The 23,571-nt window shown below is 34.1% G+C and overlaps 1 protein-coding gene across 6 annotated transcripts in view; it reads right to left on the minus strand.

Annotated features, from left to right (window-relative positions):
- The window catches only part of RIC1 (RIC1 homolog, RAB6A GEF complex partner 1), a 153,682-nt gene that overhangs the window by 66,451 nt on the left and 63,660 nt on the right, over nucleotides 1-23,571 (minus strand). For all 6 annotated transcript variants that reach the window (XM_077966120.1, XM_015117722.3, XM_015117724.3 and 3 more), the window contains one exon: nucleotides 16,186-16,265. In XM_077966120.1, coding sequence (XP_077822246.1) covers nucleotides 16,186-16,265 — 80 coding nt within the window. The remainder of the gene's footprint in view (nucleotides 1-16,185; nucleotides 16,266-23,571) is intronic.

The raw sequence follows: 23,571 nt of genomic DNA on the forward strand, positions 1-23,571 counted from the left end.
CAGGATGGTCTAGATCTCCTGACCTCGTGATCTGCCCACCTTGGCCTCCCAAAATGCTGGGATTACAGGTGTGAGCCACCATCCTTGGACTTCTAATTCATTCTATGAGGCCGGCATTACCCCGATACCAAAGTCAGACAAAGACACTGCAAGAAAAGGAAACCATGGCTCAATATACCTTATGAACACAGATGGAAAAAAAATCCTCAACAAAGTATTAGCAGGCTGGATCTAGTAGCATATTAAAAGGATTATCCGCCATGACCAAGTGGGCTTAGCCCAAGAATACAATGGTGGTTAAACACATGAAAATCAATGTAATACAATGTAATCACATTAACAGAATGAAGGGGAAAAAATCCCAGAATGATTTCAATTGATGCAGAAAAAACATCTGAAAAAATAGTAATAATCTTTTAAGATAAAAACACTCAACAAACTAGGAAAGGAAGGGAGCTTTTTCAAAATGATAAAGGACATATATGAAAAAGCGCACAGCTAACATCTTACTCAACAGTAAATGACTGTTTACTGACTGAAAGTTTTCCCTCTATGATCAGGCATGAGACAAGAATGCTGCTCTCACTACTTCCATTCAACATAATACTGGACATTTAGACAGCAATCAGGTAAGAAAAAGGAAAGTCATCCAACACAAACAGAAAAAATGGGACTCTCTTTATTCAAAGATGTCATAATAGTATAGTATATATAGAAAATTCTAAAGAATCCACAGAAGAGTTATTAGAGCTAATAAATTTATCAAAGTTGTAGTATATGATCAACACAGAAATCATATATATTTCTCTACACTAGCAATAAAAATTTCAGAAAACAACTCCATTTACAATAGCATCAAAAAGAATAAAATACTTGGGAATAAACTGACCCAAGGATGAGTAAGAGTTGTATGCATAAATAAATTAAGGGAGAACTAAGAAATTGGAAAGGTATATTATGTTCATGAATGGAATATTTAATATTGTTATAGCTATAGATGAAATGCAATTTCTACCAAAATCCCAATGTTCTTTAAAAAAAAAAAAAAAAGAAATGGGAAAGCTGATCCTAAAATTCATATGGAAAGGCAAGGAACCCTGAAGAGCCAAAATAATCTTGAAAAGAAGAACAAAGTTGGAGAACTCACATTTCCTGATCGCAAAACTTACTGCAAAGCTACAATATCCAACACAATGTGGTAATGATACAAGGGCAGACATAAAGACCAATGGAATAGAATTAAGAGCCTAATAAAAAACTTATACACCTATGGTCAATTGATTATTGGCAAGGGTGCCAAGTGCATTCAACAGGGGAAACAACATTCTCTCTAACAAATGGTACTAAGACAACTGAATAGCCATTTATGAAATAATTAAGTTGGATCCTTATCTCACACCATAAGTAAAAAATAATTCAAAATGAATCAAAACTCTAAATATAAGAGCTGAAACTATTCTTACAAAATAGAAGAAAATATAGGGGTAAATTGTCATGGCCTTGCATTTGGCAATTGTTTTCTAGATATCAGAAAACTATAAGGAAGTATATATATAAATTGGACATCATCAAAATTAAACTTTTTTGTGCAAAATATACTACAAAGAAAGTAAAAAGCCCGGAGAATGAGAAAAAAAATATGAAAATCATGTATCTTAAAAGGATCTAGTATCCAGAATATACAAAGAGGACTTACAACTCAGACAAAGATAAACAACCCAATTAAAAAGAAGGGAGAGGTGGGGCATGGTGGCTCATACTTGTTATTCTAGCACTTTGGGGGGCCAAGACAGGAGAATTGCTTGAACCCAGGAGTTTAAGAATAGCTTGAGCAACATAGTGAGATCTCATCTTTACAAGAAATTAAAAAATTAGCCAGGTGTAGTGGTGCATGCCTGTAGTCCCAGCTACTCTGGAGACTCAGGTGAGAGGATTGCTTGAGCCCGGGAAATCAAGGATGCAGTGAGCTATGATTGTGCCACTGCCTGGATGACAGAGCAAGAACCTTTCTCTAAAAAAAGAAAAAAGAAAAAAAAAAAGTGGGAAGAAGACTTGAATAGATATTTATCTAGAGAAGATACACAAATGGCCAAAGAGCAAATGAAAGTATGTTCAATGTCATTAATCATTAGGGAAATACAAATTAAAACCATAATGAGATACTATTTCACATTCATTGGGATGACCCTAATATAATAAAAAAACAGAAAATAACAAGTGTTGATGAGGATGTGGAGAAACCAGAACCATCATGAATGACTTGTGGGAAAATAGTCTGGCAGTTTTTCAAAAAGTTTAACACACAATTACCATGTAACCTAGCAATTCTACTTGGAGGTATAGACCCAAAAAGAATTGAAAACAGGTGTTCAAATACAAATTGTATATGAACAATTGCTATGAACACTCCTAGTCATAGCAGGACTGTTCACAATAGCCAAAAAGTGAAAACAACCTCAATGTCCATCACCTGATTAATGGATAAACACCCTGTGGTAAATCCATATAACAAAATATTATTCAGCCATAAAAGAAATGAAGTACTGATACATGCTAAAACATGAATTAACCTTCAAAATATTACATTAAGAAGACACAAAAAGTACACAGGGTGTGATTCCATTTATACAAAGTATTCAGAAATTAAATAAGACACAAAAGGTACATGCTGTATTATTCTATTTATACAGTGTATCCAGAGTAGGCAAATCCAGAGGGAGACAGGAAACAAATGTATGGTTCTAGGGGTTGAGAGCAGTAGAGAACAGGGAATGACTTCTTAATGAATCCATGGTTTCTGCTCAGAGTGATGTAAAAGTTCTGGAACTAGATAATTGTGATAGTTGTACAAAACATTGTAAATGTACTTAATGCTACGTAAGACATGGAGTCAAAGGAGGTTATTTTGGAGCTGTAAGATTTAATGACTGCCCTGCTGCATTTCAGATCTGCACGGGGCTTACAGCCCCTTTCTTTTGGCTGATTTCTCCCTTTTGGAACAGGAGTGTTACCCAATGTCTACATTCCCATTGTATCTTGGAAGTTATTAACTTGTTTTTTTGATTTTACAGGCTCATAGGCAGAAGGGACTAATTTTATCTCATATGAGACTTCGGACTTTTGAGTTAATGCTGGAACGGGTTCAGACTTTGGGGGACTCTTGTGAAGGCATGATTGTATTTTAAATGTGAGAAAGATGTGAGATTTGGGGAGGGGACAAGGGTGGAATTATATGGTTTGGGTTTGTGTCCCTGTGCAAATCTTATGTCAAATTGTAATCCCCAATGTTGGAGGTGGGGCCTGGTGGGAGGTGACTGGATAATGAGGGTGATTTCCCCTTTGATGCTGTTCTTGTGATAGTAAGTTATCATGAGATCTAGTTGTTTAAAAGGGTATAGCACAGCTGCATGCAGTGGCTCACGCTTGTAATCCTAGCACTTTGCGAGGCCGAGGTGGGTGGACTGCCTGAGCTCAGGAGGTCGAGACCAGCCTGGGCAACATGGTGAAAGCCCGTCTCCACTAAAATACAAAAAAAAAATTAGCTGGGCAAGGCGGTGTGTGTCTGTAGTCCCAGCTACTCGGGAGGCTGAGGCAGGAGAATTGCTTGAACCTGGGAGGCGGAGCTTGCAGTGAGCTGAGATGGTGCCACTGCACTCCAACCTGGCAACAGAGCGAGACTCTGTCTCAAACAAACAAAAACAAAAAAACAAAAGTGTGTAGTACCTCTCCCTGGCTTCCTGCTCTGGCTATGTAAGAGGTGCCTGCTTCCCCTTCTCCTTCTGTCATGACTATAAGTTTGCTGAGGCCTCCCCAGCCATTCTTCCTGTACAGTCTGCAGAACCGTGAACCAATTAAACCTCTTTTCTTTATAAATTACCCAGTCTTAGGTATTTATTTATACCAGTGTGAGAACAGACTAATATACCTCATGACTCAGTTCAGATGCTACTCTCTTTACAATACAATACACTGAAAGTATGTTCCCCTTCTCAACTGCCTCCCAAAAGCTCTTTATCTGTAGCTCCTTTATAGTACATGTCACTTTTACAGTGTATTTGATATTATCTGAATTTAGCTTTTGTCCCCTTAATAAACTATGAGCTTCAGACTGGGAAAAAATCAACTCTAATTCACACTATTGCCTTGTATATAGCCCCAAACAAACAAATGTCTTGAATGAGTAAAAGATGAGGAACACCTCATCAATGGGATGAATATATCCATTTTGGCTGCTCAGTGTCCCCTTTGAGGCCTTATTTCCTGAATCTTAGCTATTCCAGACAATTGATGATGCTTAATATGTGGATCCCTGTATAAGTGGGATGTATGTGCCTGTGTTTTCTGACATTTTGAGTGTATTAAATGTGAATACTCAGTGTACTTTTGATTCCAGTCATGTGCTTAAGAAACTAACCAGCTTCAATATTTTAATTACCTTGGTTTTCTCACGAAAAGCATAGATTGTTTGCAAAAACAGATAACAGATTTGACATGCATTACCTACCATATTCATACCAATGTTATGGTACGAATTATACAGAGCAAAAGTTAAGTTAAACTATACAAGGTAAGGAAGACGGATACAAAAAATACCCTGAATTTTCAAGAGAAAATGTAACTGAACTTTTTTTTTTTTTTAAAATAGAGTCTTGCTCTGTAACCCAGGCTGGAGTGCAGTGGCACAATTTCGGCACAATGAAATGTCCACCTCCTGGTTCAAGCAGTTTGCTTCAGCCTCCTGAGGAGCCGGGATTACCACACTGGCTAATTTTTGTATTTCAGTAGAGACGGGGTTCTGCCATGTTGGCCAGGCTGGTCTTGAACTCCCGACCTCAAGTGATGCACCCGCCTTGGGCCTCCCAAAGTGCTGAGATTACAGGCATGAGCCACCTCACCCAGCCCAAACATTTATTTCTAAGCTACATTTTGCATTTAAATCAAGGATTAAATACAGATGCCCATAAAAAGGATAAATATCTCCATCAGGAATGCTATGTACACATCCACTCATGAAAAGAATAAAAACATTCAGAACTTTTCTATAGGTCTCAAACAGAAGAGCCAACTATACCATATGTTATACCACAGATGGGGTACAACAAGTTATTGTTTACTTGCACTAATGAAATAGAACCCAGCCAATTTAAGTCACAGTGGTAGTTTTGATAAATTTTGAGAAGAAACATGAAGGGAAATTAAACACCAGACTTTGACCATATGATTCTGAGAAGAATCTGAACTAAAAGTTAGGTAAGCTAACTGGGGAAAAGAATGTGAAGCGTAGGGAAGCAGTAGGAAATTAAACTTATTTGAAAAAAAAATATTTATAACTTGCAGTTGTCTTTGTGAAACTACATGGAAAAGAAAAAATTTAGTATCTTCTAACTTTTATTAAGATTATTATTTGTGACTCCTCTAGTTCAAAGTTATAGGAAGTCTTAAGTGATCTGTTCCAACGATTTTTCCACAAGCTTTGTTTTTAGTTTGCAATTGTGTAGAATGAAGGTGTTTATACAATGCATATATCATGCTTTGGCAGAAATACCTGCTCTAAAAATGGTACAAAGCTTGTTTAGACAATTCAAGTATTTTAAAAAGAAACAAAATATATAGTTTATTATATATTTATAATGCATATTTATAAATACACATTAATACACATAAGAGAATTTAATTTGTAATATTCCCCTCTAAAAGTGTTGAAATTTGCTAGATTTACAAATAGATTTTTAAGATTTGTAGATGGAACTTAAAAGTTTGAACTACAGTTATTATTTTGAAGCTTTAATAAATTGAATATTTTTAAGCCAAAGTAAACGCTAAATAAATATTCTGATTTTTTACTTTGAAAACACAAAATCGCATATGAACAAAAAGAAATGAAACAGCTGAATACATTACGGGAGAGGCAAAAGGGATTAATCCCATTATAATCCCCTCAATAATGTTCTAAATTTCTATTTGAGATTAACTGGGGCTAAGAAAAACAAACTAACAAAATTTATAGAATTAGCTAAGAATTGTCAGTCATTCCCAGTTCCGTATTGGTTAATCAGGTGGTCTCCCCATCAGCCATGGCAGAATTTGTCAAGGAAAGAACAGAAATGTCAACAAAGGAAACTTGGTGGGGTAGGGTGGGGGAAGCCCATGAGAACTGTGACCCTGAGAGACAAGAAACCAGTAAAAGAAAGAAAAAAAAAAGTAGGAATTTTTTTAACGCAGTTTCAGATCATGTGACAGTTTTCTTAATGCATTCTAAGTTGTTGCTAAGTTGTTGTGGTACTTAAAGCCAAGAGGTTTACACATCACTGGCTATATAAAGCTAATTCTGCAGACGATTTGTCTTATTTATAGATAGACAACTTTCAAATATGCTTTAAAGTTTAACCTTGGTAAACCGCCACCTATTTTAATACTGTATATGAAATCCAATAATATAATTTAGTTTCAGAATCAGAGTGAACAGACATCAGAAAGTGTTGTAAATCTGAGAAAACTGCAAAAATCTAAGATGTGAAAAATCCAACATTACACTTTATTTACAAAAATTGATTTACATAGGATTCGTTAAAATCCAATTTATGAAACAGAACAAATCTAGAGACACGAGGTTGCCCTTACCACTTGTGTGGAATTTGTCTCTCTAGAAAGTTTTATAAAATGTTACTTTTATATTTTATTTATATATGCAATATACAAACACTTTTTGGAAAAAAAAAAGACATTGAAATAAATGTAAGCTAAACATACATTTAAGAAAGATGAATAAAAACATTTATGCATTAATTCCAGTTCAGAATTACAGGTGGCCAGGGCCCATTCCAGCAGCTCGGGGCCAAAACTGAAGCCCACCTTGGACCAGATGTCATTCCATTGGAGGGCGCACTCACACACACACCCCACACTCACTCAGACTGGGGCCATGCAGATACCGATTCACCTAAAGTGTACATCTTTGGAATGTGGGAGGAAACCACAGTACTACACAGACACAGGGAGAATATGAAAATTCCAGATTGACAGTGGCCCTGGCCAGGGATCAATTTTTTTCCCTCATCGATATTATGACATCATTCAAGGATATGATGTAATGAGTTTCACACTATATTAAATAAGCTACCTTTGTAAATACTTGGAATTTTCAAGTATTGTATAAATGAATACTCTGCCGAAATTCCCCAGAGGAGTCAAGTCTGTTATTGCTTACATTTGATATATGACTCAATCTGAGACTTGCTTTTGAACAAGTACACCTGTATTTTTTGGCAACCTCTTAAAGTTTTGTCATTCTTCAAATTCTAGTTCACTCTAAAACCTCGCAGTTAATGAACTAGAATTCCCTTCTTTTCTAAACACATATAAATTGTCTTAAACATGCAATGGAGGCAGATTATATTTACATAATTCAAAAGGCAACCTAGGCAACAATACCAGTTGCAACTTATTAAGAATCTAATAATAACTCATTTTTTCTCATTTTATAGACACACAGCACAGAAAGCAACTTTAGAAAGTGGCTTTTCCAAAGTCTTGGGAAAAAGTAGAATCTGAACTAGAACCTGGGCCTCCCTGATTCCAACTGCCATATTTTTTTCCACATCTCTAAACTGGATATTTATTTGAGGTAGTAATAGCAAGTCTAAGAAAAATAAGAAAGTAGGAAAAATGAGGCTAAGCCAGTTTTGTTTTATTCATGTATTTGACATACATTGACTTTTGTAATTAAAAGTAAACCCTCCCAGTTTTCTATTCCAATGAATGATAAGGCATTCACGTTAATGAGTGGCCCTTAAAGGTCCATGAAAAACATAAAATGTTTCTATGGGATGGGTCAACCACTAGTCAAACTTCCCAGGACATTGAGGGGGGAGTAATTTCTCATCAAATTGGTAAAAAACAAAAATCAAACCACAATACCCACAAGTGTAGCATAAAAACTACACAGAAGTCTTAAAAGAAAAGAAGACTGCTTTTAAAGCATGTCAAGTATGCTTTGGAGGACTAGATCAGGTGATACAGAAAACTGACTCACAATTAAATTCAACAGCCATTTATTTGAGCAGATTCTTTTGTGCAGGAGATAACAAATGCTTTAAGTGCCAGTTAAAGCAAAGAATAATGTGGCAAATAACCTAATAGATTTGGGGTGTGGGGGAACAGAAACTTCAAGAACGCAATTAATTACAGTGTTTTTCCTTACAACATAACTTACCTAAGTCCTGACTTTTCTCCCAAGTATAGAACTCAAGTCTCCTTATTTACAAAACTTTCCTTGACAACTAATCACTTTACCCTGAAATACTATTATGACTTTTCAAGATATTCACCTGGCAATCTGTTATTTTATATTGCCATTAACTTTAAACAATTATTCATTAGCATCTTCAGTAGCAGTGTATAGCAAGTGTTTTACAGATAGTAGGCATACAATAAATGAGGATGAATCCCATTTGAGATGATTCTGAAATGTGCAAGGCTTGATCTAGAAAGTCCTGGCAGTCCTATGTAAATTCTGGGACTAAGAGGCTTTAGTTTTCCAACCGTAATTCTGGAAAGGCTCAGAACGATTTCTTTTCCCAAAACTCCAGGCCTCATATTTCATCATTTGCATTCACCAAATTGTGTACTGGAATGCTCACAATAATAAGTATTTCTGGATGAAATGAAATAATGGTATCTTAGATGTGCTTAAATATACTCCAGTGGAAAAAGACTGAAAATTGTTCAGACTGACTGATGGACACACAGATGGTCATTTTATTATTCCACTAATAGAGTACCTGGTACTAAGCTAGTGCCCAGAAACAAGAGAACTGGACAAAACAGATCAACCAACCATATTCAGACATGAGACAGCAGGCAGCAGAGGACTGATATCATGAGGGAAGGAAAACAGGTTTTCTGGCAGATGTCACCTTCTAACCTCATAAGATTTTGTCCATCATGTAGGGAGAGAGAACCCAAGTATAGTATGGCAGCCTTGTTAAGTTTAGGAGAAAAAGATTAAAGTTCAGAGAAGCAGAAGCAGCTATTTGTGAAGTAGAGCACCAGTGATGTGGGAGACACACAGAGAAAAGTTCTAGAAACCTGCAGGAGTTTCCCCTGAGTCTTATTGAATACTATGCAAATACACAGTGACACTCCATAAATACAGGCAAAGAATGACTGCTAGGGCTTTTGGCTACCCAGTTCATATAGGACTGGGAGACATTTCCGAGTTGACTAGCCAGAATGGAGAGACCTTGTTAAAGACCCAGGACATTCAGTGGCGATTTCAGAAGGGCTAAGCTAGCTTAACAGTTAAATCCATCCTAAAAAACATATAAAAAGCCTCAAAAGATCAGTAAGATCTCCAAGTAGCTTAACTGCCACCCAAAACTTCCTTCAATATTCTTTAAAGGAAAAGGACAAAAATCAGACAATGGATAATGTAATACAATATTTAACATCCAATCTAAAATTACTAGACATGTGATATGGCCCAGCAATTCTATTCCTAGGTATTTATTTACTCAAGAGATATAAGACAACTGGAGAGTGAAATGAGATTAGAATCTAAAAAAGCAAAGTTCACTTTTTTTTACTTTTTATCTTTATAGATCTCTCGTTGGATTTTTTTTTTTTTTAAGTAAGAAGGTATTCGAGAATTAGTGTAAATTTTTAAAACGTACTATGGGAACGCACATGCCAGATCAGTTATTTATTGGGTACAGGGGAGGATATAGGAGAGTTGAGGGCAGAAGGTTTATAGAGTACAACAGATGTCTGACCTGAGCTTGAAAACCAAGTCAGATAAATTTCTTACATAAAAAAAGATAGCAGGGGAGTCACACTGAATACAGCAAATAACAAAGGAACCAAGGCATTAAATAGGAATTGTGGGTTCGATGTGTTCAAGATATGGAGAAAGTAGGTTCTAAATGCCAGGCCAGAGGGCTTGGACTTTGTTTTGGGGAAAAAAAAAATGTTATCAATGCAAATGATAAACTTCATTATGTAGGCGAAAGAGACTAGGGGAAGAGAAATGAGTTAGGGAATAGGCTTTTTTAATAGACAAGGAGGAGGACATGAGGGCCCCTAAAAAGACCAATGAGAGTAAAATAGAGTTAAATGAATTCCAGAGGCAATGGAAAACTGTAATCAATCAATAAAATTTGATGATTGAACAAATACAGAAAATGAAGAAACAATCCAGAAGAAGAAATAAAGAATTCAAGGTTTTCTACCTCATACAACTATACAAAAGATGACGGTAACTGTAATAAAGTTTAGCAAAGCAATAGCATGTTTGGCTTGGTAGGGGGTGAGTGAGGCTTAGACATGAATTTGAGATTAAGAAGACATAATAGGCCTGGTGCAGTGGCTCACGCCTGTAATCCCAGCAGTTTGGGAGGCCGAGGCAGGCAGATCCTTTGAGGTCAGGAGTTCAAGACCATCCTGGCCAACATGATGAAACCCCGTCTCTAGTAAAAATATAAAAATTAGCTAGGCACGATGGTGTATGCCTGTAGACCCAGCTATTCAGGATTGAGATGTGAGAATGGCTTGAACCCGGAAGGTGGAGGTTACAGGGAGCCAAGATCACACCACTGCACTCCAGCTCAGGAGACAGAGCGAGACTGTGTCTCAAAAAAAATGATATAATAATAATCCAGGAGAAAAGTGACAAGACCTAAACCAAACTACTGTCATTGGGAATTGCGAGGAGGGAAAAGAAATGACACACAAGGTAGAATATACTGGACTAGATAGAGACTGGCTATTGATGTTAGTGGGCAGGAAGAGTGAATAAACTCAAATACATGGTGGTGCCATTTACTGGAAGAAAAAAAAAGGGCTCTTGACTTTCCCACGATTCAGTTACCTAAAAATCAGACTGCGTTTTCATTTTTACAGCTAATAAAAAATTCATCATTTCTTACTAACTATAAATTATTATAGGACCTAAAATTTATTCACAGTATCTTCTTACGAATTTTCATATCTGCTAAATCTCACCAATCCAGAATGGTCTTCCTCTGGATGTATATTTTGTTACCTCATCATCTTTGAGATCCTTTTATATGTCATCTTCTCAGTGAAGACACCGACTGCTATTTTAAGTCATGTCCCACTCTATTCCCTTACCCCACTTTATTTTTCTCCATAGAGTGGAGAAAAATCTCCTAACTCATAATGTATTTCACTTATCACTCTCTACTAGAAGAATAACAAGCTCTATCAGCAGGGCTTTTTGTTTTGTTGTTTTTTTTCCACTGTTAGATCTCTAGTATCTACAATAATGCGTAGAGCCGGACAAAATTCAATACTTTTTAAATGGATAGACACATGGATGAAAATAATTTTCAGAAGCGTTTTTTGAAAGACGTAGTACCCTTTCACCAGACTCTTTTAAAGAACCAAACCAAAACAAAACACCAAAAAACAAAAACTGCTTATCATTTACATTATCACACATTGAGACAGCCTCCAGTCTGACAGAAACAATGTGCAGGGCTCTCTGAATTGGGCAGATTTTTTTTACCAGTCCTATCATTCTTTGGACTCAGGTGCCATCCTTGGAAGTGTGGCCAATAAGGGAGTAGTTTTCACTATCCAGAACTTATGTAATAACTCTGTTACCAATCCTATTAATAAGTGCTCATGCAACTATAATGTGAAGTAATGGATACATGTAATATGCAAAGTTCAATAGTGAAAGGTCACCCATGTACATTTACAGAATAAAAACACACTGAAATCAAACTATACATGGGGTGTTTTCAGAGGCTCAAGCAGAACAAAAAACATTAAGATCACTAGCATACTTCGTCAAGTTTATAAACTGAATGTAGAACAAGGTTTATTATTAGAAATACAGGGAAAAAGTGGCTAAAGTTCCTCTCTAGAAAATGAACACTCAGAACATATTAGCAAAAAGAAATAAACATGTGTTGAGGGAAACTTTCATGAGTCTGTAACTAATTCAGATCTCTTGTCACCTCTAAATTTGGTATGATTTAGATGCCTCTGTCCCTTACTGTAGGTTTCTTCTGCAAAGAAGCTGGATTTTAGAAGGGGCAAGTTGTGTTGAAGTTAAAAATTGCTAACCTCAAGTAGCTTTTCTCTTTTTCCTTTCCAGCTGGCACTAATTCATTAGTAATGAGCTGGTAAGAAGTATCACCATCAGATGAAATTATGTTGGGAGGGTGGAGGGGGAAGAGGAGAAGGAGATTTGATTATATTTTGGAAGTGATTTTGTTTTCTTCAGTGAAAAAGATCAGTATCTTTACTATGTAATAATTAAATGTACTGAATTTTAGTACAGAAACTTTTTTTTTTTTTTTTAAGAAACTCAGCCTCAATAATGCTAGTCTCTAACAAAAAAGAGGGTAGTAGTAGCAGTGAAAAGACAGGAAGAAGTGGGGGGGAAATCTGCTCTCAACAGAGTATACATTATGATAACATATTTGTTTAAATTATTTTCATTATGCTGAAATTAAATATGATGTGCAATTTAAAGAGCTACTAAATTTCTATTTAAACATAAGCATATGAACACATTTTAAAGCTAAACACAAATTATTTCTGAATTATCCCTGGAAGTTTCCTTCATTAATTTCACTAAAATTTCCAAGCCATAAAATAAAATGTCCAGACAACCTTCAACTAGTCTGGCCCACTGGTCTGTGTAACTAATATGAAGAGATACTGTAATATACAATGGAATCTAAGATTTCTAAAATGGAAAATTCATTCATCAAAGAATAAATGATCTTTGAGGTACAGAGTCACTTAATAAGACTGCCACCATTGTTGAAGACTGACTCCCAACAGCTATAGGAAGGATGCTAGAAACAACACGAGGTGGAAACTAGGAAAGATCATGACGCATCTGACCTGTGTCCTCAGATGGAGCATTGTGGAAAAGGATATGCAGTCTGAGGCTAAGATGCTGTCACATAATACAGGGAAGTTAAGATACTCTAGAAAAACTCATGTGATAAATTCATAAGATTTAGAGAAGAGAAACAAGAGACAATAGAATTTCTGTCAGTAAGTGAGAAGAGGACAATTAACCACTGGCCTCAGTAATTACACTGCCTCTATTCTTCAGGACTATTAGAAACCACTCCAGATCATTTCTCCTTTATTTTTCCATTCTCTACTCCTAGATAAACCCCAAAGTAGTAGCTGGATGGAGCATAAACAGGGTTGAGACAGTATATTACTAAATAGCACAGACTTTAGAGCTGCAACACTTATGTCTGAATCCTGGCTGTGCAACTTATTAGTGTGTAACTATGGGTGAGTTACTTTGCCTCTCTGTGCAGCAATTTGTATAATAGTTATACCTAACTACCTCACAGGGTTGCCACGGAGATTAAATAAGTATTAAAAAGTGCTTAGAATAGTGTCTCGAACTACACAAGGGTTTATAACGGCACAGATGACAATGAAGATACCACTGTCAAAACCAAACTTTACTTTTCTCAAAACCTTATATAACCACTATTTTTCAGGTTTTAAGAATATGAATTCACATAATCCTCTTAACAATTAAAGAAGTTATTTTTATTCCCATTGTACAAATGAGTTCTGCAGAAAAACCAAGAAACTTACTAGACCAAAGTAACATAACTAGAATAGTCTAGCACACAAATACACAACAGGCTGACTTCAATCTGCAGAACTATTTTCATATAAGAGATTTTAGGTAGCAGTTACTAGAATTGAGACTCTGGCAAAGAAGTAAAATATCAAGTAGAAATATATATATATATTTTTTAAAAATTACTTAAAAGCTTAGAAATGAAGTAAATACTTGGTTAAAAAAATTACTGATAATAACAGTTGTCCTTTATTAATTATCCCATAAGCTAGGTGCTTACATAAGCATTAAATATGAATGATCTTATGAGATGATTACTACTGTTATCCTACTCTACAGATGAGGAAAGATTTTGGTGGTATTAAATAACTTGAAAGAAATCATATAGCTGAAAAGTGGCACAGCAAACATTTAATTCCAGGTCTATCTGACACCAAAGCCTGTATCTTTAACGATCATTCAAGCTGCTCTAAAGCAATGCACATTTTATTGAGGCCAGTCATTGAAACCTAAAACTTTCAATTTAGGAAAAGAATGCCCAAATTAAGAAAGAGAGTATGTTTTTTATTTAGTTCTCTGCCTTAACACACAGAGTCAAACACAGCAAAGTTCATGCATTGTCAGGACTACTTAGTTAACTGGTGTCTCTTGCAGTTACAGAATCAGAAAAGAAACAAACTGATTCTTAAAACTTTTCTGGAACACAAAATGTGGGTCTCAAAATACCATTCCAAAACACTATAAACATGTAATTCTATTAGTGAACTGAAATAAAGAAAATAGAATTTTCACTGTTTCATGAGAAGTTATTTCTCTACCATGCCCACAGGAACATAAATTAATGAAGTTAAATTGTTGTTTCTGATTATTGCTTTTTATTTATAGGAACATGTCTAAATTAAGCAATAAAACAAATATAATAGTTCAAAATGCACAAGTAAATCTAATTTTAGTCATTGATTACAACAGTTCTTCAAAATAATCACAAAATTATCACTTAGAATGAAAAAAATTCATTTATTTTCAGTTTTACCCATAAAACTGAATTTAAAATGTCTAACTACATCACAATGTTCCTATCATTTTGCACTATATTTATGTGTCAAAACTCTTTGCACTATTTTTATTGAAAAATAACCAAATTAAATTGAATCTCATTATCAAAAAAATGTCTGTACTTTAAAGATTTCCAAAACTGAATACCTCAGTTAGCACTATATTTGTTACAAAAACAAGTGGCTATACCATCAAGAAAATCTAACTAGTTGAAAATTTAAGAGTTGAAAAGCAGAAGAATCACTACAGTTCTACATTCAGGAGCAATTACTATAAATATTTGTATTGTATTGCTCTAGATTTTGTCTTTAGATGACTTTCGTTGTTTTGTTTTATATAGTTGTGGTCATATTACATATATAATTTTGTATGACTTGTTTCTTCACTTGGCATTATAATATGGTCAGGTTCTTAAGTTTATAAAGTTTTCTGAGACATAATGACTACATATCACTGTAAGAGAAGGATGTACCACAGTTAACTTGTTAATCAACTCCCTATTATCACACCTTGGTGTATCAGAAGTGTGCAACACAACTTTTATTATACCTCAGATAGCAGTGAGTAACAATTTTTAAAAACTATTTTAATATATTAAAATGTGTGGGTTGAAAAAATGGTTATATTTAATGTTTATTTTATTTGGGTTACTACTGGGTCTAAATACTTTCTCTTGAGTTTGTTAGTTACAGTATTTCCTTTTATGAGACTACTTTTCCCTATTTATCTACTGGAATCTCTGTGTGCTTATTGGCAAGCTATATATCTATTTTATATAAAAGTAGTAAGACTTGGCCCTATTAACCACAAATATTTTTCCCAAGTTACTTGCTATTAATGTTTTTTTTTTTCTGTTAATATTCAAAAATTTAAACTTTTCACACAATAAAATCTGTCTTTCTCTTTAATTTCTTACATACCTATGAAACTTTGGATGTCTTCCACCATCTAGAAATGTGATAAATGCTCTTATATTTTTATCTGGCTTTATGGATTGATTTTTTTTTTTTAAAGATGGAATGCTTTACAATTTTATGTTCTTTTATTTCAACAATTAAGGCCTGCTATAAGGAAAAAAATTAAAAACATACATAACTACACAGTGTAAAGGGCAAAAGTCCATGTTTTTCCCAAATTTAAACCAAGAGGTAATAACTGTCTGGGGTTCTTTTTTCTATGCATATACAAAAGCAGACGCAAAAGTACTTGTAACTTACCAACATTTCAACTCTTCCTCTCACCATCTCATAGCTCTTCCCTAATAAGGACTGAGAAATGCTAGACCTGAAGTATATTAACAGTAATTCCGAATGCCCAATAAAATAGTCTTGATATAGTTTATCATCAAGATTCCCAGACTTAAAGAATTCTTCATTCAAGACATGACAGTTCAAAGACCTGGTAATTTTTGAAACACTATTTGGGAAATGCTGGGTTAGTTTTATTCTAATCACTACAGACAACTCAAAACTGTAATGTTTTTCTGAACACAAAGCATGTGAATCACATATTAAAAGAATGAAAGGCAACAAACTTACTTGGGATACACTGGTTCATAAAGGTACTTGTCCCCTCTTGTAGATGTAATATGAAAAAACAAGATGTATCCATTTGCCGTCTGAAAGAGAAATTTTATTAATCATGAATTAAAGAGTAAGGCTATAACTGTAACCCTGAATTTTAATTTTATAAATTCTTACTTTGAAAAAAATTTTACTCTCCAGTACCCTCCCTTGGAGAATTATAGCCTAATTATGCAAATAAAAGTCACTTGTTTAATATAACCCATGTTGAAAAAAAGGGTTTTTACAGATTTGAAAATATTTCAAAATATGTCAGTGAAATCAGTACTTCATAAAATATTCTAGACACGAATACTCTCAAATAAGTGTATTATTCAATAATGAGTAAGTCATTATTTTGCAAAATATATAGTACTTTTTGAACTCTGCACTAATATGGCAAATTATTATTCTAAGTTTATAAAGCAACAATGCCACTTATGGCTTTATTACACCTTTAAGAGAAAATGCTTACTCAAAGTTTACACAGCATTAACTTCAGAACAGCATATTTATATATTTCAAAATCAATCTTTTGGTCTCTGATTTACTACAAAATATAGCCCAAGATACAGACAAAAACAGAGCAAACTTTTAATTTCCAAAATTTGAATATCAGCTAGTTCATTTTTCTAAGTTAACAAAATATTTTTTAAAAACAAATTGTAGGCTGGGCGCAGTGGCTTACGCCTGTAATCCTAGCACTTTGGGAGGCCGAGGAGTGCGGATCACGAGGTCAGGAGATTGAGACCATCGTGGCGAACATGGTGAAACCCTGTCTCTACTAAAACAACACAAAAAAAAATTGGCCGGGCGTGGTGGCAGGCGCCTGTAGTCCCAGCTACTTGGGAGGCTGAGGCAGGAGAATGCCGTGAACCTGGAAGGCGGAGCTTGCAGCGAGCCAAGATCGCACCACTGCACTCCAGCCTGGGCCACAGAGCAAGACTCCGTCTCAAAAAAAAAAAAATTGTATTAAAAACAGTACTGTTACATGATCATGACATACATCTGTGTCATGACATACATTTGTGAAGTTCAAACAACCCTTTTACATTTCCGTAAGTATAAAATATTAGCTGTTTCTAGCCAAACATTTTTAGGCATAACAGAGTGAAGTGGCAGCGTTTTGCCCAAACTACTTTACAGTAATACTGAATTCCTATCATTTTAGAGGGAAGTGGGCATGTACTCCAAGTAGAACCAAAGAAAACCAAAGAAATTATCCAAGGTTTCAAATTTTTCTAATTCTGGCTTCCTGTTTTTCAAAGGAATGACCAAGAAAATACTTTAGTTTCTTCAGCAAAGCCAAGTGGTTTGCTTTCTTTTTGACTATTAACTTTACTATTTTATCATGTATTTGAAACTACAGTTTCAACACCGTTAAGATACAAAACAAAAAAGGTGAAAATTCTTCAGATAAGATCATCTTTCTAATTCTTTATGTGCAATTTTATGTTCTTGCAATATGGAGAATATGGAAGCAAAAGGAAAATGGCTTCAAATCAAATCATAACAAAAGTTTCACACATACTGCCCCTAAACACGTTAATGACTATTCAAAATGTTTAAACTTTACTATTACCTTATATGAGCTAGAAAAGTAAAATAATATGATCTAGTGCTTAAGATGGATAACATTAACCTAAAAATGCTGTCTGAAATATTAGTTACTCAGGGCCAAAAGTTCAACATTTCAGAGTAACAAATGTTAATAATATACTCAGCATCTTAACAAGTGCTTAGAAGACTACAATGTCAGGGAGAATATACATCATTTTGTACCAGCATTTAGAAATTTTATAAACACAGTGCACTAGCTGAAATGACAAATAATGGCTCAATTTACTATTTTGGTATTCTATATATCAATCTTCTTTACTAAATATCTAAGGCTTTGTAGGAATAGTAAATGCCATATACTTCCAGATCTCTAAGACATTTATTCTTGACATTTTATAAACAGTCCAGCCTTTGAACAATTTAAAAAGTGTTTGATAGTAAATGGATTATCCTTTAAAAGTAGCTTTATTTTTGTTGTTGTTGTTTTTCAGAGACAGGGTCTATATTGCCCAGGCTGAAGTGAAGTGCAATTTTGGCTCACTGCAGTCTCAACCTTTCGGACTCAAGTGATTCTGCTGCCTCAGCCTTCTGCGTAGCTGGGGCTACAGACGTGCACCACCAAGCTTGGCTCATTTTTTAAATTATTTTTAGAGATGAGGTCTTGCTATGTTGTTCAGGTTGGTCTTGAACTACTGGGCTCAAGCAATCTTCCTAATTCAGCCTCCTAAAGTACTAGGATTATAGCCATGAGCCATTGCACCTGGCCAAAATGTAGCATCTTAATGTTGTTATACTAAATCTGTCATTATGCAGTGTTACAGTGGGCCTTCTCTTCGCATCCCCAAAATAATGCAAATAAAGCATATAACTATTGCTTAATCTGTAGGCAACAATCCTAATACCTTCTTTAAACATGTACACACACACACAAATACACCAAAACGAATGTTTCTAAGTAATTTGGAGTTCTTTTACCTGTTATCATATTTTAAATCAATCTATCTATCTATCTATCTATCTATCTATCTATCTATCTATCTATCTATCTATCTATCTATTTTTTCTTTCTCCAAGGCTGGCTATCTATCTATCTATCTATATATTTTTTTCTTTCTCCAAGGCACGCTACTACTGGATTATGTAGTTTTAATCACAAGGGTCAAACAATTTCTGTAGGCAATTTAAATGACAAGTCTTCTTATCCCTTTCTTTTGTATATCCATGAATTAGGGTCATAGATCTACAGGGATAAAGGTTATCATAGATACACATGGATAAAGGAAAAAAAAATACAAGAACATCACTACTTAAATAGAGGATAAAACAGATTTGTCTCTATAAATATACTTAGAATGAAATAACCAGAAACAAGAATTTAAAAGGACATTAACAAATGCATCAGAAATTCAGTCAGGTATGGATATTAAATTTTAATGTATAATTTTTCACCTGTAAATCTAATAATGGTAGGTTTGAAAAACCATACAAACTACCTCAGCTAATTCTACATTTTAGAAAGAAGAATGTAAAATCCGGAGGTAGTGATAGTTGATGTTATTATTATTGCATGTTTGTGTTTTGTTTTGGGCACTTGCCAGGTTTTGCCCTCTTTCCCAAAATTAAATATATTTAAAAAATTGTGATTGATGTATGGCATGTGCCATAAATTATAATTCCCTGTAAACAGTAAGAACTGAAATCCTACTGTCATGAGGCAAATGATGTAGTATGTTTAATTAATGCTTTACCTGGAAGCAGCAATTCCAATACCTTCCTCTATAATTATCCAATTATTCTGTCACATATGCATTCACCAGATACTCCAGAATTCAAACCATAATGCATTTCTCCGTTAGGATATACTTTTTAAATTATGCAAGAAAGGACAGACATATGCATCTGGCTCCAATAACCTGAATGATGCATCAGGAAGATTACCATATTAATTTAAGAGATAAGAATTTGATGATTTAAAGATGTATCTTTTATCCCAACATATTGTCATGTGAGGCTTCAAATAACTCTGAAATAAGAGGCTAGCACTTTAAATTCTTCATGCTGGCCTGCAAATGATATTTTCTGTTTTCAATTTATTGTACATGTTCAAAATTTAAAAATACCTAAAATCAGTGACCCCATATCATACCACCTCCAAGCTAATAAACATTTTTGGTATAATCTTCTAGACTTTATACATACATAGATATGAATATATTTAAATGGAAATGCTGAAAGCTATAAATCACTCTCAAATATACGCAATGAGGAGCTTTTGACGTGAATACTCATCAAAATTATTCCTAATACAACCACACACTATTTTATACCAGAGTACTAATTTGTTTTTTAAAAAGGCCAGACTTCTCCTACCAACTAAGAAGGAATAAGCTGAAGCTGATTTATAATCCCATCTGAAACAAGAACAACAACAATAACAACAACAAAAAAGCAGACAAAATATATGAAATAGTTTTCAAAACATTGGCATCAAGCAATGAAGGCCAGTCATCCTTGAGAGATGAGAAACAACTGAAGTGAACCCTACTACTCTTACCCAGTTTACTGCCTTGTGAGAATTTCTGGGTCAGCACACTTAGAAGGGGCACTAAGACAAAGTCTGGCAGACTTCCAGAGTTGAGAAGAAAATGAAGAGTCCAGGAAGAGTAAGACAAACATGAGACATAATGAAAAATCAACCAATCAAAACAATGCATAACTCAATCAGATGTTAAAATTAGCACAGAAGGACATTAAAACCTTCTGCTATATTTCATATGTTCCATATATGAACTATACTCCATATGTTCCAAAGGTTAGACAATATAGAAAACCCAAACAAAACTCTAGAAACAGAAATAATAAAATATCTGAGATGAAAAAGGCATTGGCTGGATGAATGACAGGTTAGACATTGATCATAAAAGCACAGCAACAAAAATTATCCGTAATGAAACACACACCAAAAAACCCCCAAAATAAAACAGAAACAGAATCAGTGAACTGAGTGACAATTTAATGTAGCCCAATATACATATAAACAGAGTCCCCAAATGACAGGGGTAGGAGTCAGAGAAAAATAATTAAATTCAAATTTCATTTGCTTCACTTAAATTTCTTTAAAAGATAATAGGCTTTAAAACAAGAATAATAGCAGTATATGCTGGGGTTTATACCATGTATAAAAATAAAATGTGTATAATATATGTTTCCTGATCTCAACAGAACAAAACTAGAAACAAATAAAAAAAAATTATGGAAAGCCCACAAATATTTTGAAGCTAAACTGCATACTTCTAAATAACCCATGAATCAAAGGAGAAAAAAGGAAATTTAAAAAACACATCATACCAAAATTTGTGGGATGCTGCTAAAGCAACACTAAAGAGGAAATTTACAGCCTTAAAATACTTATATTAGAAAAAAAGGAAAATCTCAAATCAATGACAAGCTTAAACTAGAAACAAATTACACTAGAGTAAATGACATCCAAAGCAAGTAGTGGGGGGTGTGGGAGCAAGCAAATAACAGAGCTCAGAATGGTAATCAATCAAATAGAAAACAGAAAAATTAAATCAATGAATAAAAATCTGGGGTTCTTTTGTTATTGTTTTAGAAGATCACTAAAACTGACATACTTCTGGTCATACCAATCAGGCAAAAAAGAACTACTAACAGAAATCAAAGAGGTGACATCACTACAAATTCTAGAGGTATTAAAAGAAAAATGAGGTCACATTATTAATATGACAATAATTTTAACAACTTGGATGATATGGACAAATTCCTTGATAAACACAAACCACCAAAGTTCACTGAAAAGAATAGCCAATGTCTGTTAAAGAAATTATAATTCCAATTCAAATCCTTTCCACAAAGAAAACTCTAGGCTGAGATAGCATCACTGGTAAATTCTACCAACTCTTTAAGAAACAAATAATATCAGTTCAATACAAACTTTTCCAGAAAACCGAAGAGAAGGAACCACTTCCTATCTCATTTTATGAGGTCAGCATTACCCTCACAACAAAACCAGACAAAGACATTATAACTACAGGCCAAGATCCCTCATTAACATATTCTAAACAAAATTATAGCAAATTAAGTTCAACATTATTAAAAAAATACATCACAATCAAATGGGGTTTATCCAAGAATGCAGGGTTGGTTTAACGAAGTTCAACAAATGTAATTTACCTTATTAACAAATTAAAAAAGGAAAACCATGACAGTCTCAATACATTGCATTAAAAGCATTAGACAAAATTCAACACCCATTCCTGATTAAAAATTCTCAGTAAATTAGGAAGAAATGGGAAACTTCCATAACTTGATGAAAGAGATTTATGAAATATTTAGAACATCATTCTTGATGATGAAAGACTGAATGCCTTCATCATATTCAACACTGTCTAATCAGTAAATTCAGACAAGAGAAAGAAAAGGTATATAAATTGGGGAGAAAAAGTAAAACTGTTTTTTATATGGTCATTTCCATAGGAATCCCAATGGAATTGACTACAATAAGTGAGTTTAGTATGACTGCTGGACACAAGACGAATATAGAAAAATCAACTGCATTTTTATATACTAATAAGAACAATTAGAAAATGAAAAAAAAATCAGTAACATTAAAGTTGTGAAATACTTAGGGATAAATCCGGCAAAAGGGATGAAATACCTGTACACTGATAACTACAAAACATTGCTGAAAGTAAAAATACTTAAACGGAGAAATATATCTTGTTTATATTGCTAAGATAGCAACTCTCCCCAAATGGATCCAAAGATTCAATGTAATCCCAAACAAACTCCCAGCAGACATTTCTGTATAAATTGATGAGATGAACATAAAATTAATATGGAAATACAAAGGCCTACAATAGCAAAAGCAACTTTGAAAATGAACAAAGTTGGAGATCTAACACTGTGTGATTTCAAAAATTATTATATATCTAGAGTAATCAAAATGATGTTAAATATATACAAATAGATCATGGAACAGAATAAAGAATATGGGAATAAACCCACACATATATACACAACTGATTTTTGACAAAGGTGCAAAAGATATGCTGTGTAGAAGGGATAACCTTTTCAATTAATTATACTGGAACAGATATCAAGATGTAAAAGATGAACTTACTCAACAATAAAAAATCAAGGAACCCATCTAAAAAAATGGGCAAAAGATTTGAACACACATTTCACCAAATAAGACACACAAATAACAAATAAACAAATGAGAAAAATGTTCAACATCATTAGTTATTAGAAAAATGCAAGTTAAAACTATAATGGGATACCACTACACCACTACCAGAATGGCTAAAATTAAAAAGGCATACCCTATCACATGTTGGCAAAGATAGAGGAAAATAGAAACTCTCATACACTGCTGGTAGGAATGTAAAATGGTATAACTACTTCAGAAAAAAGTTTGGCATTTCCTTTAAAAGTCAAATATACTTCTACCTTATAATGTAGCTGTTCCACGCATGGATATTTACCCAAGAGAAAAGGAAATATGCATCCGTACAAAGACCTGTACATCAATGTTCATGTAGTTTTGTTTGTTACAGCCCCAAACTGGAAACAACTCAAACTGTCCATCAACAGATGAATGGATAAACCAACTGTGAGAAATCCGTAAAATAAACTAATACTCACAATGAATTACTGATTCACAACAAAATGGATGAATCTCAAAATATGCTGAGAGAAACTAGAAAAAATAAGTATATATTGTATGACTTAATTTATATAAAACCAGAAAACACAAAGTAACTGGCAGTGATAGAAAGC

This window comes from Macaca mulatta, chromosome 15, assembly GCF_049350105.2.
Source record: "Macaca mulatta isolate MMU2019108-1 chromosome 15, T2T-MMU8v2.0, whole genome shotgun sequence".
In the NCBI taxonomy this organism is placed as follows: domain Eukaryota; kingdom Metazoa; phylum Chordata; class Mammalia; order Primates; family Cercopithecidae; genus Macaca; species Macaca mulatta.